Raw genomic sequence first — 17505 nt, 5'->3', positions numbered from 1 at the left:
TTGTATCTGAATATCTTGTGCTATCTTTAGTCTTATCTTTTACCAGTCACCCTCTTTCACTATGGTCTCCTTAAGAGGCTTAAATACTTGTACTTTTCCAATAAAGATCTTGGAAAGTACGTTCAAGGGTAGCTTATTTTAACATTCATCACATTTAACAAGACTTTTACCAGAGCGGAGAGAACGCGTAACTAATTGTTGGAAGATCTGGTCAAGTTTATTGTGACGGGTAACTGTCGGGCAATTATGATTTATTTATTCAGAGGGAGATAAGGCACGCATTGTTCTCTGGAAGGAAAAAAAATGGGGCTGATTTTAAAGTTAGTATTATTTCCCATGCCTTTTTCAATCTTTTCATAACTGAAGGGACCCACCAGAGCAGAGTCCTCATTGGCTCCGTTTGCTCCAAATTTTAGGGTTTAAGCTTAACTTCTTCCCCAACCTCTCCTGGGCCCGGCGAGGCCGTGCAGGTGCAGGTCCTTCTCAGACTATTTCTTAAAAGGTCTGTTGGCGTGAGGGGACTCTTGAGAGCGCCGATGCCCCACAGGGTCCCCTAGCCTCGCTCCCTGCCGGGGGGAGCCTGCAGTGGACAGGAGCAGGGTAACAAGTGGGGTGTCCTTTTCATCTGGCAATCAAAGAAAGGGAGAGGAGATAAAAATGCCCCGTTGCTGACCCCGTTTCTAGGGTCCCTGCGATGTTTTCTCGAGTGGCAGCATGTCCTCGCAGGTAGAGGCGCCGAGGAGCGGCCGGGAGCGTCTCCGTAGGCACTGGGAGGCACGACGGACAGGGGACAAGGACGGGCTCCATTGCAAGCACAGCCCTTCCCCACAGCCCACCCGCGCCGAGGAAGAGCAGCGCCCGTGGTACCCCGGCAGCGCCTGGCGTCGGGGCTGTCTTTACCTCTGGGGTGACCCCGCTGATCCCCGAGCTCGGTGGAGCAGCACAACGAGGACGAGAAAAACAGGGGGAAAAAAAGAAGAAAAAAGGGGGGAAAAAAAGAAAAAGAAACCCAAAGAAAAACAAAAAAAGGAAAAGTGCCCTGGCTCTCTTGTACCCCCGCATCGCCCTGGAGCAGCGGGTCCTTCCCGTACTCGAGCCGAGCCCTGCTGCAGAGCCCGGGGGCAGAGCGGGGCTGCTCCCAGTGTCCTCCCCCACGGTCCCCGCGGAGCCCCACATCGGCACCGGCATCGCCCCGGCCAAGGCCCGCAGCGTTGGGTCCTGCAGCCCCTTGCCTCCTCAGCCCTCCCCGACGGCTCTGCTGCTGCCGCAGCTACCAAAGTTTTTATTCGCATCTTCGTTATCTCCAAACTGATCAAGCGGCCAAGAACAAACAAGCAAAGTGTTTTTAATGTAAGGGTTGCTCACCTGATGTAGTAAAGATCAGTTCTCAGAGCAAAGGGCTTCTACTTCCAGCAAAATCTGGTTCCCCGACTTACTCAGCCGGAAGAGCGAGCACCATTAGCTGCTTTACATACGCTTTTTTAAGTCTGTGTCAAAGGCATTTGATGTAGAGCATAAAGATGCACCTTGCGCGCTTCTGTCAACAGCCAGCCCGAGGCTGGGATTCGGGTGCTACGTGTCCAACTCCCTAACAGAATAAAAGTTAAGAATTCTTTTTTTAAACTCAGAATTTATTACCTTTTCTTAAAGTTTCAGCCCTTGGCCATTCGACAAAGCTTTTTCAAAACGGTTTTAGATTTAAGCGGAAACCGTTTGAGTTGCGTTTTGATCCGATCGCCGCTCTGCGTTCATTTCTTGTAAGACAAAAAAGTTAAATCGAACTGGTTTCGCCGACAAGAAGTCGAAGCCCTGGGGCTGAGGGGTGCTCTGGGCCGTGCTCCCCTCGGCCAGGACCCTCGCCGGGGAGCTCCCCGTGGGACTGCCCGCCGCCTTCCCCCGGGACTCCGCCGGCGGCTTCGGATGCGGCTGAGCGGCTCGGGGGTGGGAGGGTGATCGGGGCAAGGCCGGTCCCTATAGCACCCCTCAGCCGCGACCGACTCCGGACAAATGATCAACGAGCAGAGCTCCTACCTCCGCTCAGTCACTTGCTAGCGCTGCCTCGGACCTTACCCGACGGGGAGGGAGAGGTGAGTGCTTGGCAATATTCACTGTAAACCACTGTGGTGTTCACTCGCTTAATTCCGGCGTGGCCTCGAACACCGCAGGGAAGTACGGAGGGAGCCCGGGGCCGGACCCCTGAGACCCGACCCCCGGCGCCGTGGTCCGGCTCCCAGCGCCCTTCGGAGAGGTGGACGCGGCGCTCGGTGCCCGGGGGAAGCGCATCTCCCCCCGGCCGGAGCCGAGGCGTGAGCCCCCCGCACCCACGGCCCTCCAAGCAGAGGGGAGGGGAGCGAAGCCCTCTTGTAAAGCTCCCGGCCGTCGGAGCCCGCAAGATAAACATCATTAGAAATCATTGTAATTGGGATTGTGAAATCTGACCTCTGACCCTCCGGGCTACGTGTCACAACCGTGTCTGCTTTGATTCCTCGAAAGGCGTCACAAAGGAACAAGCTCCGTGACAGGAGGCAGCGGGATCTGCGTCCCGGCCCGAGGGGACCGACGGGGGGGACCACGCGTGGCCTTCCCCCCCTCCCCCGCGCTTCATTTGCATATGCAAATCAGGAGGCCGGCGGGCCGCGCCCTGCCGGGGGGTGGTCATCGGGCCAGGGCCGGGGGCCTGCAACAATTGTGCCCGACTCTCGGGGTGCCTTGGAGGGAGACAGAAGCGTCGGTGCGTCCTTCCACCAGCGGAGGGAGGACGGGGGTGCTGGGGGTTGTCTGTTGGATGTTGACTGATATTCACATCCCACAAACGTGCGGCTGGCTGCTGAGAGTCGGGGCGTGGGGGAACAGACCCCCGAGGCACGGCGGAAGGAGGGGGAAGGCAGAGCTTTTCCTCCAGGGCTTTTCCGCCTGGGCTAGCGGGTGCTCCTTCTGGGGCTTGGGCTCCCGAGTCCCATCCGTCCGTCCAGCCCCCAGCTTTCTGCCCCACCCAGGGGCCCGGTGTGTGTCCCTCGCCTGCCCCCCCAGCCCCCTCCCCGCCGATCTGTGCACACCTGGTCCCCTTCCTACGGGGAGGATGTTGCGCCTTCTGCTCTTATTTCTCAGCTCAGGCTGCTGCTGAGCCCCGGGTGAAGGTCTACCCCCCTTCCCGACTGCCTGCAGGAGAGGATTCCCCGCGGGGCCGTTTGCCCTCGGCACCCACAGGGGACCAAGGTCACTCGTGGAGCCAGCTAGGGCAGACTTGGACCTCACCATCCTGCGTCGATTCCCCACTATGCCCTGCTCAGCTGCTCTCGATGAGAAATCCTACAAGCGTAATTACATTAAAAAATCTGATTTGTTTAAATAATCCTCTTTAGGCTTCCTTTAATCTGCCCTATATTTCCCTCGTCGACTTTATTCCTGACTTGTCCAGCTCAGCTGAGCTTGGCTGGACATCCCGCAGCTGAGGAAACCCTTCTTGATGTTTCTCCTCCTCTGGAGCCCCCAAGCCTTCGGGCAATCCCAGCGCCAGGGAGCAGCTCCCGGCTGCAGGTAGGCAGAGGGTGCCGGGGTCTGACAGGGGGCAGCGGGAGAGCCGACAGCCCTCTTCGACCCATGCCGAGAGCCAGCTTGAGCATCACCTGTGTCCCACGGACAGAGGAAGAGAATAGGGTCGGTGCCCTCTACACTCGGCAGGTCCGGGCCAGATCTGGCCCGGGAATGCTCTTGGGGAGGATCGTTACTCGATTTTTAAGGAGGAATGCCATTTTTCGCCTGTCCAGCTCCAGAGGAGTGTGAGACAGCGTGTATGGCAAAGGCAGAGGATTGAACTGCGACTGGAGCAGGGGGGAGTAGGGGAGCAATCTCTCTGTGTCCTCCCGACAGCAGCAAGTGAAGGGGGGACTTGGGGGCAATCTGAATGCAGCCCCCGAACTCTGCAGCTGCCCCCGCCGGTCCGGGCTCTCGCCGACCGCTTTCCTTGCGAGCGGTGGAGCTCGCACTTTGAAGGACGGCTTTATTTTCCTCATTGCGGAAGATTTGAGTTCGTGTTCCAATCCCATCGGGAAAAAAAAAAAATGAAGAAGAAAAAAAAAAGAGGGAGAAAGAAATGCACAACTTTAGATGGCGCTGTACAACATTTATTTAAGCCCTCCGAGTATTCCCGGCTCCTCGGCCTGCAGAGAGGAGAAGAGCCCTCAGCGGGCAGAGGCGGGCTGGGCTGGGCGGGGATGGGGTGGGATACGCTGGGGTAGGATGGGGTGGGATGAGGTGTAGGAGGGGTCCTGCCCCACCAGCAGCGGGCGCGGAGGGCAGGGGGCTCTCTCCCCAGCCTGCGCCTCCATCCCAGAACGGTGACAGCAAACCGCAGTTCTAAGCAGGAAGAGTTAAAAAGCACGAAAATGGCAGAAGTCATCTCCCCCTTCCCCACTGCTCCCCTTCTCAAATAGACGGAAACTCCGTAATGCCTCCGACGGGACGAGGAGGGGGGAGCTGCAGGCTGCGCCGACCGGGAGTGCTGCTGCTTGCCCCCTTCCGCCCCCCGGTCCCACTGACCTGGGCACGGCCTCGGCATTGCCCCATCCTCCGGGGTGTGCAGGAGAAAGGGTCCCCCGGCCGCAGCTCTGCTCGCTTGTCCTCTTCGCCCCGCCGGCTGCGGGCCTAGGGCAGGGACACAGAGGAGCAGAAAGAGAAAGGAGAAGGAAAGCCGACAGACAGCCTCGTCGAGGGGGTCGGGCGGCTCTCCACCCACCTCGGTGCCCGGTTTCACCAAGGGCAGCGAGGAGCCGAATCCCATAGCCTGCCCTCGGCCCGGTGGAGCCCCACGCAAGGCCCGAGTGGGCTCAGACCCGGCGGTCCTCGACGGCTCGAGGACAAGGCCACGGGCACGGCCCGGTCCCGGCCCGGCGGTGTCCCCAGGCCAGCGGCGAAAAGAGCCGACCGGGACTGGGCACGGCCGCCTTTAAGCGGGGCGGGTGGAAAAGCGGAGCGGGATCCACAACCGGGAGCCCCGCCGTGCCGCCGGCCCTCCGCCACCCCGCGTGTCCCTCGCACACGGCAAATGTGAGCCCGAGCCCTGGAAGAGGGAGCGGAGGGCAGGGACCGGCGCCGGGAGCGCTCCCGGGAGCGGTGCTGCAGCGCCCGGCGGCGAGTGCCGAGCGCTCCGGTCCGATCCTCGGGAGAGGTCCTCGCTGGAAACAGCGTGGGAGCAGATCCTCTCGGAGCGAGGCAAGGAGCTGTCAGACAAACATCTTTCCAACACATCCCGGAGTTCTAAACGTCCAGACGGTTTCAGGCAATTTTTTAGCGGGAATTGGTGATATATTATCACCATTATTATTAGGTGGTTTTTATTTCTGGTTAAAAAGGGAGATGCGGGAGGCGAGGCACAACCGCAACTGCCAAAGAGAATTTTTTTTTTAAGGGTAGAAAAATTAAAAATTATTTTAAAAAATCGAAGGTCTCAGACAACGTTTTTAACAAGGGATGAGTGGTTTAAAAATTGCTGAATCTATCGAAAGCAAAACCTAAATATGCCACCGAAATGGCACTATGTACACAGCGTATGGTGTATGTATATATACATTTATTTATTATATTTTTATATATATATATGCAAACATCCATACACTAAAATAAAGAATTACAGCCAGCCTGGATCCTGAACACGTCTACACTTTATTTCAGACTACAGATTTCTGAACATAATAAAATCTTTGGCTTGTAGCGGCGGGTTCAGTCTCGCAGTCCGTGGATCAGAATTTTTTTTTCCTCGGGAAAAAAAATAAAGAGAGACAGAAATTCACACACACACAAAAAAAATAAAATAAGATCAAACGACAGATGAGAAAAGTCCAACATTTACTGTAAAACAGGAGCAACAGACATCGGGGGGGGGCGGAAAGAAAAAAAAGGAAAGCAAACAAAACGAACAAATGAACAAAAGAAAGGAGAAACAGAGAGAAGGGAAGAGAGAAACTGTCCAGCAAATAGAGATCGCTACACATATTTCTTACCTGAAATTAAATATATACAAGGTCATATGCTGTTTGGCTATATAGAGATAAATTTTTTTAAGTGTTCATATTAATTTTTTTTCTTAATCGGAGTCCTTATACTATGGATAGACAATAGATCTGCTTTTAAATCGCACCTGTCCGCCTCCCGGCCGGCGGGCCGGCGCCGCGGCGCAGGGCTGGGCTGCAGCCGCCCGCCTCACTCGCTCTCCTCTTTGTCCTGCACCGTAGTGGTGGAGTGGTTGTAGAGTCCCTGGGCCATGAGGTGCAGCGCCAGCCCGTTCTTGATGCCCGTCGCCTTCTTGATCTTGGCCCGTTTGTTCTGGAACCAGATCTTGATCTGGGACTCGTTGAGGCTGAGCTCCTGGGCCAGGCTCTGCCGCCGCTGCTCCGTGATGTACCGGTTCGCCTGGAACTCCGCCTTCAGCCGCTGCAGCTGCTCGGCCGTGAACGCCGTCCGCGGCCGCTTGTCCTCCTTCTCCGTCTTCTTCTTCTTCAGCTTCCTGGTGCGGGGGCCTGCGGGCAGGGCACACACACGCCGCTGGGCAGGGCCGCGCCGCCGACCGACCGACCGCCCGCCCGACAGACCGACCGCCGCCCCCGCCCCGCCGGCCGAGGAAAAATGGCCGACGGGTGAATTTGTGCTCGTTCCCTGTGTCCCCCCCGGCCCCCCAAGCCCAGCACCGCCGCCGCGGCGCGGCGGAGGGAAGGATGGGGAAGGAACGGGGAGGCCGGGGCCGAGCGCGCCCGCGCATCACCCGCCGCCCCGACCCGCCGAGCCGGCCCCGCAGGGCGAGGGGAGCGGAGCCCCGTACGCCCCCCGCCCCGGCACACGTCGGGGCGCCGCTCCGCCCGCCCTGCTGTGCCGAGCCGATCTCCTTCTGCATGGCCCGGGACTGAGGCTCGCCGGCCGGGCAGAGGCTCCGCCGGGCAGCGCGGGGATCAGAGGTCCCCGCTGCCAGGCACCGGGGAGCCACCACCAGTAACAGACTGGCCAAAGGCTGCCCTGGTCTCCTTTTGAGGGGCAACGACCCTCCCCGCAAGGCCAGCCTAGTCCCGGGGGGCCCTTCTCCGCAGCCACCCCGGAGCCCCGCCGCCACCGCCCGGACTCATCGGCGGCCGATCCTTGCCGGGGACCTACGGCCCCACTTGCAGGACCCTCCGCGAAGCCCAGCCGAGAGCAGAGCCCCGCCGCTCCACAACCAGGCCGCAAAGGGGCCAGCTGAAGTGCGGCACAGCTCGCCGGGGAAGCCACCCGGTCCCGGGGCGCATCCTGAGGGCAGCCCCTGGCCGAGGAGGGGTACCCCCGGTCCTCTGCCCGCCGGCCTCGCCTGGCCATGAGGAAGAGGAGCGGGGAGGGAACCGTGGAGAATGAGATCTACGAAAATTCCCCGACAGCTGCCGGGCTCGGCGGGCGGTCCCGGGCCCGCAGCCCCCCGCCAGCAGCAGCCGGAGCCGAAGCCTGCGAGGCCTCTCTGCCTCCGAGTAGGCCCAAAGCTCCTCTCCCGGAGCAGCCTTTCGCCAGAACCGGGGGATTCCCCGCGGCTCGGCAGCGGCTGTCGGCGGGCAGAGAGACGGGGCCCGGCGGGGAGAGGGACGGGGCCCAGCGGGATGCTCCCAGGCTGGGCCGGCGGGGAGTGGAGGGCGCGGGGACTGAATCGCTCAGCCCCGGCACCTTGCAGCGGGGTGCCGGCGCCTCCGACCGCCTCAGCCCGCTCGTCCCCGGAGCCGGGAGAAGCAGCCGGGGCCGGCGGGCAGCTCCAAGCACAACAAAGAGAGCGGCCGAGCCGAGCCAGCCTCCCCTCGTCCTTCTCCCCTCCGGGCTGCAGCGAGCAGGGAGCATTGGGAAGGACATGCACAAATGATCCTCTGCCCGAAAAAAGGAAAGGAAATGAAGGCGCAAGTGCAGAACGCCGGGCGCACGGTGGCCCTGGGAATCAGCAGCACAACACCCGCGGCCGGGCCGGCCGGGAGCGAGGCCGTGCCGTCTGACAGCTCTATCGCCCCATCAATCACCCCAGTCAATCAAAGAGGCTTTTCTGAGTTTGAAGTCGCTGGACGTGTCAATAACGGGGGCTGCAGACGGCCCGGCCACACTGACGGCCGGCAGGGAGCACCAGGCCCGGCAGTGCGGAGCGGGGCCGGGGCCAGGCAGCGCCGCATTGCCCGCGCACCGGAGCGGCCCCGGGCAGGCAGTGGGGAGCCCGCCCCGGCCCCGCGCCGCACTGGGTGATCCCTGGCTGCTGGCTGGAGGTGTCATGGGGGAACCCCATCTCCTCGTCCTCCGCTTCTCTCCAAAAAAAGGGCAATTAAAAACAGAAAGTAACGGTGATAAATAAAGGTCTGCCCGGGGGCACCTGGGGAGTGTAAAGACGTAGAAAGGGTGGCAAAACAGGGCCGGGAGGGCTGAGTCGGCAGCTCCCACGGGGACGACCTCGGGTAGAGGCACATCCCTTCCCCGGAGCTGGGCCCCAAACGGCAGCAGGGAGCACCAGCTCTTGCGGCAATGCACGGCCTAAGGGCCTGCCTGGCTCGCTGCAGAGGCCCCGGTAAACAGCCCCTCCGCCACCTTCCTAAAAAGCCCTTTTTCCTTCGCCTCCACGAAAACACTACGTCCTCCCCCCGCGCCGCGAGCAACCGCTCAACATGTGGCTCGGGTCTTCCCCCTCCGCCAGCAGCACCCAGGAAAAACATAAGATAAGGGCAGAAAAAGCCTCAGAACATGGGAGCGGCCGACCCCGCTGCCTTTTTCTCGCAACGCTCTCACCCCGCTCCGCCGCGCTGCGGAACACCCGGGGCTGCGGCAGGCGGGGCGGGCGGGGGGCGCAGGAAGGGGTCGCTCCCGCCGGCTCTCCGCATAGAACCGCTGCCGAATCGGGGCCCGGCGTCACATTCAAATTTGGGAGACTCGGAGGAGGAAGGAGGGGTGGTGGCGGTGGGGGGGACGCGTTTCCTCTCGCCCCGGGTGACCCAGGCCACCCTCCCCCCACGCCTCCCCACGCGAGGTCCTCAACAAGCCGGGAGCCAAAGCCAAGGGGGGAAGAGGGAAAGGAGAAGGGGGGGGGGGGGGGGAAGCGACCTTGTCACGATTTAACAGCTCCCAGATGCGCCGCGGTTCCTTACCCGAGGACGGTCTGTCTGAATACCTAGTGCAGTAGACCCAGGCAGGCCACACCAGCGGCTGTTGCGAGTCGGGCTTTATAACAGGTCCTCCATTATTAGAGCCCATGAGGAGGATGGCGGGGCTGCCGTGCTCCCCGTACTTCGCCGGGTGAGTCTCGCCCCCATCGGCGGGGGGCTTGGCCGCCCCCGACGCCGCCGCCGCCGCTGCCGCCGCAGCGGGACTGGCTTTGGCGGCGGCGGCGGGCGGCGGCGGCGGCGCGGAGCCGTCGGGACGGCAGTTCGAGTCCGGGCAGAGGAGGGCGGGTGGGTTGGGCGGCCGGGCCAGCAGCGGGTTGACGTTTTCTCTACCTGAGCTCTGCCCCCGGTCTCCGTCCCGCTCCCGGCTGCCTCCTCCTCCGCCGCCGGCCGGCGCGGGCGGCTCCTTCTTGCAGCCGAAGTCCGGCCTCAGGATGTTGTCGATGAAAAAGTTGGTGGTGCGGTGGGGCGGCGGCGGCGGGGGCGGCGGGTGGCGGCGGCGGGGCAGGGGCAGGGGGCAGGGCGCGGCGGGGGAGGCGGGCGCGGGGCTGGGGGACACGGGCACGCTCTCGCCATCGCTGCCGCTGCCGCTGCTCGCCGGGCCGGGCGCCGCGTCTCGGTGGCCGTGCCCCTCCGGCGGCTCTTCCATGCTCAGTCCCCGCCACGGAGATCGCTGGCTCTTTTCCCCCCCACCCACCCACTTTACGCCCACCCCACTTTGCCGGTGGGTGGCGGGGTGGAAAAGGGGGAGGAAAAATTTAAAAAAAAAAAAAAAGAAAAAAGGGGGGAAAAAAAGAAGAAGAAGAAAAAAAAAGAAAAATATTAAAATCCACTTGTTGGGCTGGAGCTGAGATTTTTTTTCTCTCTCTCTCACGGATGGATCCAAAACCTGGAAGATACTCGAGGACTTCTCTCCCCCTTTCCCGATCAGCTTATATTTCCACCACCAAAAGAAAAAAAAAAAAAAAAAAAAACCAAAAAAAAAACCAAACCCAAAAAGGTGTGCGGCGGCACAACGGCCCCCCCAAAAAACCCGCCCCCCGAAAACCCGTCACGATCTGCCCATCTCCCCGCCGCCGCGGTGGCTCCGCGCTGCCCCGCTGTCACGCTCCGCTCTGCCCACGCCGCGGGCTGCCGGAGCCCGTCCCCGCCAGCCCGGTGCTGCGCCGCCCGCGCCCGCTTAGGGTTCTTTTTTTAATTCTTTTTTTTTTTTTTATCCCCCCTTTTCCTTTTTTTTAAAAAAAAAAAAAAAAAAAAGGCCAAATATCTGACAGCGCCGGTCCGTGCACCAAACTCTCCCTAAAAAATCCCTCAGCCACACTTTTTTCACTCGCACCGGAAGCACGTGAGGTGGCCCCGCACGTGGGGGCGGCCAATGGCGCGGCGCCGCCGCCGCTGACACCCCGCGCCGCGCCCAATGGGCGCCCGCCGGGCCGCCGCCATAAATACCGCGTGGGGACCGGACGGGGCGGACGGCACCGGGTGGGACGGGGCGGGCGGCGGCAGCGCCGCGACGGGGCGGGGGCACCGCACCGCGCCGCGCCCACGCGCGGGAATCGCGACCCCCCCCCCCCACCGACCCCCTGCCAGCCCCGTAAACAACAACTTCCAGCCACGCCGCGTCCCCCCACGGGTAGCGGGGATTTGGTCATCGGCCGCTTTGCTGTTGCCCCAGCGATAATAAACACCCCTTCCCCCAGATCTGGGCGCTTTTTTCCTCTTTTTCCTTTTTGTTTTCTGTTCTCCCGCCGCGGGGTTGGGCAGCGCGGGGAGATGGCGATCCGGGTGGAGGCTCCTCGGAATCGAACCTTTTTGGTTTTTAGGAATAAAAAATTACAGTAATAATAACAATAAATAGAAATAAACACAGGAGGCACTGCCGGGGCAAGCTGGGCTTACGGCCGAAGCCTCTCTCTGTTTTGTTCCTTTACTGGGTTTGGGTTTTTCTCGGAATATGAAGCAGATCAGCTCCAGCTCTCCACTGAACTCGTATCATGTTTCCTCGTCTGCTTTTTGATGTTTGCTTGTTTGTTTGGTTGGTTTCGGTTTGTTGCTTTTTTTTCCCCTGGTATTCTTATTTGGTTTTGTTTTGGGTTTTTTTGCCCGGCAGGGAACGAGCACTTCGGGACGTGTGTTGAGGCAGACGGGAAATTTAAGGGTTTTAAAGGCTGGGAAGAAAAAGCCACTTTTTCAGGATTATTGCAGCTGTCTAAAAATTAATTTACAGAAAATAAATAAGAATACCCTGGTCCCAGTCTTGGTTTTGCTGGGCTGCTGGGGCCGCAGCCAAGCGCCACAGGGAGGGAGGCTCTGCCGCAGCCGGTGCCTGTTCGCCCGGCCCCAGAGACAGAGTCGCTGCGGGGAAGGGCAGTCTTGGCGCTAACACGAAGGGGCACTGGAGATGGGGGTCCCACGACACCCCCCATTTTCACAGCGGAGGAGGTCTGGGCGAGCCGGGCGCCTGGAGCAGCGGCTCTCCCCGGCCGGCCGCAGGCACCTGCTCCGGCTGGAGCCGCGCTGCCGCCCGCGGCCGTTTCCCGGGGCTGCGGGAAGGGCAATTCCGGGCGTTTTCTCTTTCTGACGTAACCGAAGCCCCCCCATTTACCCCCTGCCCAACACGGCGGCCGGGTGCCGGTGTGTCCGGGGAGGCCGCGGGGCTCCGCGCCACGCTCCGCGCCTGTCCGCGGGGCCGGGCCGCGTCACGTGCCGCCGCCTATGGATCCTATATGTGCACGGGTGGGGGCTCAAAATACACCTCTGTCTCTATCTGTGTGTGTCTGTATCTCGGCGGCTCCTTGCGGGCTGAGCTGCCGTGCCGGCAGCAGCGAGGCTCCCCCGCCTCGCCCCGCCGTGCTGCGCCGGCTGGGTGCACTTCCCTCCCCGGGAGCAGCCCCGGGGAAGCGGCCCGGCCCGTGGCTCCGCTTTCAGGAGGCGACCGGCACCGGGAATCGAAGCAGACATCTCTGGGTGTCCGTCAGCTGCTCCCCGAGTGCCCGGGAAGTGTGTGTGCGCCCGCACCTCCGAGGCACGTTCGGTTATTTTCTGTACCGGAGAAACATTACCGAATTGTTACCTCCAGCCACACAATAATCCCCTAAAATAATAGCTGGCAGAACACAATCAGCCCTGGAATCAAGAGCTTCATCCGCAATTAAATGAATGTTAAACCCCCCCTGCATTCACAATATCATATCATTTACTCGCACCGAAATTGGGTTTATTTATATTTAAGTTAGCAAAATTGAAATCTTTATCCCAAAAGCGAGCGTGGGTACTTAATTAAATTCTAATTAGGACACTATCAATATCCCATTTAGCCACGTAGCCTTTGTGAGCCGCGGTCCCTTTCAGAGCTGTAAATGGGGGCTCGCTGCCTTATCTCTCCTGCAAGAGACGCCTTGAGAAGGGCTGCAAAAGATAATTTATAGGTTTTAATTACTCTTCATTCCGCCTGATCAGCTTGGCGTTCATCACAGGACGGCGAATAAAACCTGGTCAAAAGCACTGTCACTATTCCCTGGCAAGACGCTTAATCAAAGTAAGCAGGGCCATATTACACGCTGCGAGCTTCTTCACGTAATTTCCCAGCTGCTGATAAAGCTAGTTGAATAATGCTGCAGTCCTTCGGAGACACCATTTACAGAAATGACTTTATTGACGGCTTAACGTCGGTAATTCATTTTACCTTTCATGTATTGGGAGCCCGGATTTGTTACAGTAATAGGATGATAAATGTCCTGGCGGCCCTATAGCTTTTATTATTGAATACAATACACACACCCATCCTTAAATGTTCCAAAATTGGGTAACAAAAGGGAGAGAGAGAGAAATCGAAGCCTTTAACTATTTAATTTGCCTTCCTGAGCACGCGCGGGGGGGAAGTGTGTCTATGTGCATGTGTGTGTGTGTGTGTGTGTACGTGTGTGTAGGGAGGGGGATTATTTCATCTGGAGTCCTCCCTTCTTCTAGAAACTGTTCTGGATTGTAAAGGCTTCTCTATAAATTGAGTAGGTTTGTGTACGGAGGGGGTGGGGGATCGGCTGGATGAATGAGAAGGGGTTAAAGGAAAAGACGATGTATATTTCCAGGCTGGATATTTTTTCCATCGCGACCCTTCCTATCTAAATAGATAAATATTACTCCCCGGCTCGCAGGTAGTTACAGTAATCGGGGTAATATGTCTACACACGGTGCCTTAAGGACGGAAACTTAAAAAAACAAAATCCCTTCATAGGAAAAACTTCCCTCCGTGACTTGTGGGTGCCGCTGGGTTTCGGGGCGCCCGTCGGGGGGCCCTGCCCCGCGGAGCTCAGAGCACGCTGCCGGCTCGGGGGGAGCGCTCCCGAGTGTGCAGAGGGGCACCGAGGGCTCCCCCGAAAGCGCTGCGGGCCCGGGGCCGTGCTGCCGCTCTCCTGCCCCTCGGAAGTGCTGCCGTGCCGTCTGAGTCTCTTGCAGGTTGGTGTCCCCTCCGGCTCTCGGCGCTGGGGCTGGGGTCAGCCATCCTGGCGTGGGGCGGGAGAAGATCCACTCCGGGAGGCGGAGAGCAGCCGAGGGGTGGCGGAGCCGGGAGCCGGACCGGGACGGCCGGTGCCCGCCGTCGGGCCGTGCGGAGGGTGCCAGCATCGCTCCCGCTGCACGACGCCAGCCCGCGGCGCCCGCAGCCTCTGCTGAAACCTGGCGAAATCATTTCTCGATTTCGTTGTATTTGCTTGTGGGTTTTTTTTTTCCTTCTTCTCTTGTTCTCCTTTTTGATGACGGCCACCAAATGAAGTTTTAAAATTGAAAATAAAAGTAAAGTTAAAATTAGATAAAAAATCCTTTGCTTTTTTTTTTTTTTTGCTTTTTTTTGTTTTTTTTTTTCCCTCGGCGCCCTTATAGGAAGGAGGAAGTATAGAAACGTGGTTAATATACGCTGTGGTAATCCTATTTCTACGTCTAGATCAGATCTCATTGGGGCCTTTGCTGAAGGACATAAATGAGTTGTTCTAATACAATAGATTTCATCCTTCCTACAGGGACTGGCTGACCAGAGGTTTTGTTAAAAGTGAATACGAATAGATTTCTGCTACAAGTGCAGCATTATTATTATGAGCTGTAAGGTCAGACTATACATTCCGGGTCCCCAAAGCCTATAGACCCTGGGAAAGGCGCGGGATATACCACGTCATTGTACCTGACAGTCTCTTCAATAGACTAATTCAATTATCGCTTGGGGATTCAGTCTTCATTGAAAGCAATAATAGCGGTGTAATTCGTTGGTAAATAGGTATTGGAGGCAGCTCCGCTCGAAACTTTTTTCGAGGCACAGGTTTATATTTCTGGGAGTCAAAATCTCGCCTGGCAGCAACGAGGGGAGTGAGGAGAGAGGAAAGGATGTTTTTTATCAAGAGGAGGGCCAGGCTGCGGGAAGAGCTCGGCGGTGGCGGCCGGAGGAAGAGCCCCGCACCCCGGCCGGGCGGGCAGCGCGGCCGCCCCGCTCCCCCGAGAAGTTCCCGGGGCGCCGGGGATATTGTGCCCTGGTGTCCTGGTGTAGAGTTATGAATCAATTACCATCCAGGACCACCCCCACCCCAGCAATGCAGCCCGGCTCTCAAGTCACGGGGAACTGTAGCAAAGATTTAATGTTATTTACTTCATTGTCTGTCCTCCCTTCCCAAGTAGGACAGAGACGAAAACACCCCGCAGAAGTTTCTGTAGGTAGAAGAGAAAACTGTCTAATTCTCAGCAGTATTATTGGTTTGTTTATTTTCCTACAAGAAAAGGAAAAGGAAGGGGAAAAAAAGAACGAAAAGATAATACATAAAGGGAAAGAAAAAGGAAAAGGTGAAAAGAAAAGGAAAGAAAAGAAAAATGGATCAGGAAAAGTAAAGAAAAACAACAAACAAATAAAAAGGAAAAGGAAAAAGGATTTTTTTTAAAAAGGAAATCAAAACCAAGAGAAGAAAGAAAGAAAGAGAAAGAAAGAGAGAAAGAGAGAAAGAGAGAAAGAGAGAAAGAGAGAAAGAAAGAGAGAAAGAAAGAGAGAAAGAAAGAAAGAAAGAAAGAAAGAAAGAAAGAAAGAAAGAAAGAAAGAAATTATAGAAAGAGGTCAAGAAACTTGAAAAGAGAGGAAAAAATTGGAGGATGCATAGAAAACAGAGGGGGGAGGGAATAGAAGGAAAATGAAGAAAACAAAAAAGAGGAAAAGAAAATAAAAGGGAAAGTAAACAAAAGGGGGAAAAGAGTAGAGAAAAGAAGAGGGAAAGGAACAAAAAGACAAGAGAGAAAAGAAGAGGAAAAGGAATGAAAAGATAAGAGAAAAAAGAAGAAAAGGAAAGAAAAAAGAAAGAAAGGAAAAAAAAGAAAAGAAAAGAGAAAATAAAGAAAAGAAAAGAAAAGAAAAGAAAAGAAAAGAAAAGAAAAGAAAAGAAAAGAAAAAAGAAAAGGAAAGAAAAGGAAAGAAAAGAAAAAAGAAAAGAGAAAAGAAAAGAAAAGAGAAAAAAGAAAAGAAAAGAAAAGAAAAGAAAAGAAAAGAAAAGAGAAAAAGACAAGAGCTCGCTGCTTTCCAGTGGCCTTGCTGCAAACCCCTTCCCATTTGCTTCCCAAGCCCCCTCCCGCCTCCCACCCACGTCTGCAGCCCACCCTACCTCGCTGCAAGCAGCACAAGTCACCTGGATCGGCTGTCTTAAAACGTCCCAGCTCCCGGAGATGTTCCTCGCTCTCTGCCCGGGGGAGGATCCGAGGAGGACAGCGGCATCCTCCCGCCCGGCGAGTAGCTCCGGCGGCTGCCTGCGGCCCCGGCTGCTCCCTGACAATCTGGTTTAAGTTACAGTGGATGTTTCTGAGCGCTGCTTTGCTCCACTTCGGGACAGACACCCCTGTCCCCTCGCTAAAGACGTTGCCGATAAGGGCTGAAAGTTCCGTGGAAGGTTTGGGGTCCGCACCCGCCTCTGCTCTGCCGGGCCGGTCCCGGTCCCGCCGTGCTCCTCGTCACCGGCACACCCGGTCGGGCTGGCTCGGACCCGTTTACATTTTAAAATATGTTTTCAATTTCCTCCGATTCTTCCCACCTATGTCTCTCTCTGCTTCCCTCTCGGCTCCGGGAGCCGTGGAGCCCAGGGAAGAGTCGGGAAAACTTTGGCCGCCCGACCCGGCGGGAGGCGGCGGGGCCGGGCCCGGGGCGGCTCGGCGGGGCTCTGGCGGGCGGAGGGGTGTCCTTGCCCGGGTAAAGGGAGGCTCCCTGCCCGCTCAGGGTGCCGGAGCCCCGCGTTGGGAACCGTACCCCCGAGACTTTTCCCAGCTCGAGTGGGTGCGGGGCTGCCTCTTCGTGGTAGTAAAGCTTTTCCCTTCACCGACTTCGGGATATTCGGGTGACAAAGGGGCACACGCTGGACTGACGCCCACGCCACCCATGGCTGTAGCGGCAGGGGATGTCTGCGGCCAGCCCCGCCGTGTCTCCCAGCCCTTCTGCACTCTCTGCGTGTGTATTTGCCTGCGAGGGTTTGCGGGTGCATTTGTGCAGCTGAACGTGGGTGCAGCGGGCGTGCGGGGGAATATTCCCTTTCACACACGCGTGTGCAAATGGCTGTAGCTGCTCGCTCAGAGGTTGCACACGGGCACGATCTCCCTCCACCACTACTCCTCCCTGGGTTCCCCTTCTGCCCGAAGGCCGCCCCGAGGGACTCCTCCTGCCAACCCCGCGCCCGTCCCCTGCCCGGGAGCGAAAGGTCTGTCGTCGTGGAAAGTTTGCCCAACTCTTGGCGTGGAGGGATGGTCCCTCACGGGGTCCTCTCCTCGGCTCTCAGGTGCACACCCCGTTCCAGGCGCCTGCCTGCAGGGATGACTGGGGTTCTCCTGCAAAGGTCTGATGTTCTTTAGGTTTTTTACCCCGAGCTCCAAACGACAGCATTGGTGTCGGGGGACATGAATGTCACCAATTCTCCGCTTCCGGTCGGCAGGCAGCTCAGGGTTTTCTCTCTGTCAGTGCTTTGGAGAGGAGCCGAGCACCGAGCCCCTCACCACAATATTTCACCGCCCCTTCTGTCGCTTCGCACCCCCACGGCCGGGCCGTGGCTGAGACAAGGGCCCCGGGCCCGGGAGGCGACACCGGCTGGGAGGGTCCCGGCCTGCCCCGAGCCGGTGTGCAGGCACCGGGGAAGTTGAGCAGGGGAGAAGGGAGGGCTGGGGGGAAGACAATCCTTTGTGGTTTTGTCATCCTTTGTTCCGGAACTAACTTGACCAGTGTGGCTGGGAAGCAGCACCGCTCCGATTGGAAAAGCAGGGGAGAGGGGGGCTCTTTTGATCCTCATCGGGGAAATGATGTTCGGGGAGGTGGCTGGAGGCGCTGACACCGGCGCTGGGCTCTCTCTGCGGAGGCTCACAGCAAAAT

The 17505-nt window shown here is 58.1% G+C and overlaps 1 protein-coding gene and 1 long non-coding RNA gene across 3 annotated transcripts; both read right to left on the bottom strand.

The window, feature by feature from the left end:
• Positions 1 to 380: 380 nt before the first annotated feature.
• LOC146434883 (uncharacterized) lies at positions 381 to 2509 on the bottom strand. Of its 2 annotated transcripts, none has more exons than XR_014853298.1 (3): positions 2032 to 2509; positions 1366 to 1588; positions 381 to 625 (listed from the first exon to the last, which is right to left on the bottom strand). It is a non-coding gene; the product is annotated as an uncharacterized LOC146434883 (long non-coding RNA). The 2 variants fall into 2 exon arrangements; XR_014853299.1 differs by having other exon boundaries at positions 2071 to 2509.
• Positions 2510 to 5642: 3133 nt separating this feature from the next.
• On the bottom strand, positions 5643 to 10360 carry EN1 (engrailed homeobox 1). The gene is made up of 2 exons (XM_085067054.1): positions 9123 to 10360; positions 5643 to 6515 (listed from the first exon to the last, which is right to left on the bottom strand). The coding sequence occupies exons 1-2, from the start codon at positions 9784 to 9786 to the stop codon at positions 6199 to 6201; spliced, it is 981 nt and encodes a 326-aa protein (XP_084923180.1). The 5' UTR covers positions 9787 to 10360; the 3' UTR covers positions 5643 to 6198.
• Positions 10361 to 17505: the final 7145 nt, after the last annotated feature.

This window comes from Lichenostomus cassidix, chromosome 7 (assembly GCF_008360975.1).
Source record: "Lichenostomus cassidix isolate B80296 chromosome 7, HeHo_3.0, whole genome shotgun sequence".
Lineage (NCBI taxonomy): Eukaryota > Metazoa > Chordata > Aves > Passeriformes > Meliphagidae > Lichenostomus > Lichenostomus cassidix.
Note: the sequence above shows the minus strand (reverse complement) of the source record. Positions and strands in the feature narration are given on the sequence as shown.

What these genes read in the sequence shown, in the direction of transcription:
- EN1 (XM_085067054.1), bottom strand. Translation starts at nt 9,786, where the DNA reads ATGGAAGAGCCGCCGGAGGGGCACGGCCACCGAGACGCGGCGCCCGGC. An exon ending in TTCAGACAGACCGTCCTCGG is followed by an intron (nt 6,516 to 9,122) that starts GTAAGGAACCGC and finishes CCCTGCCCGCAG; the next exon opens with GCCCCCGCACCAGGAAGCTG.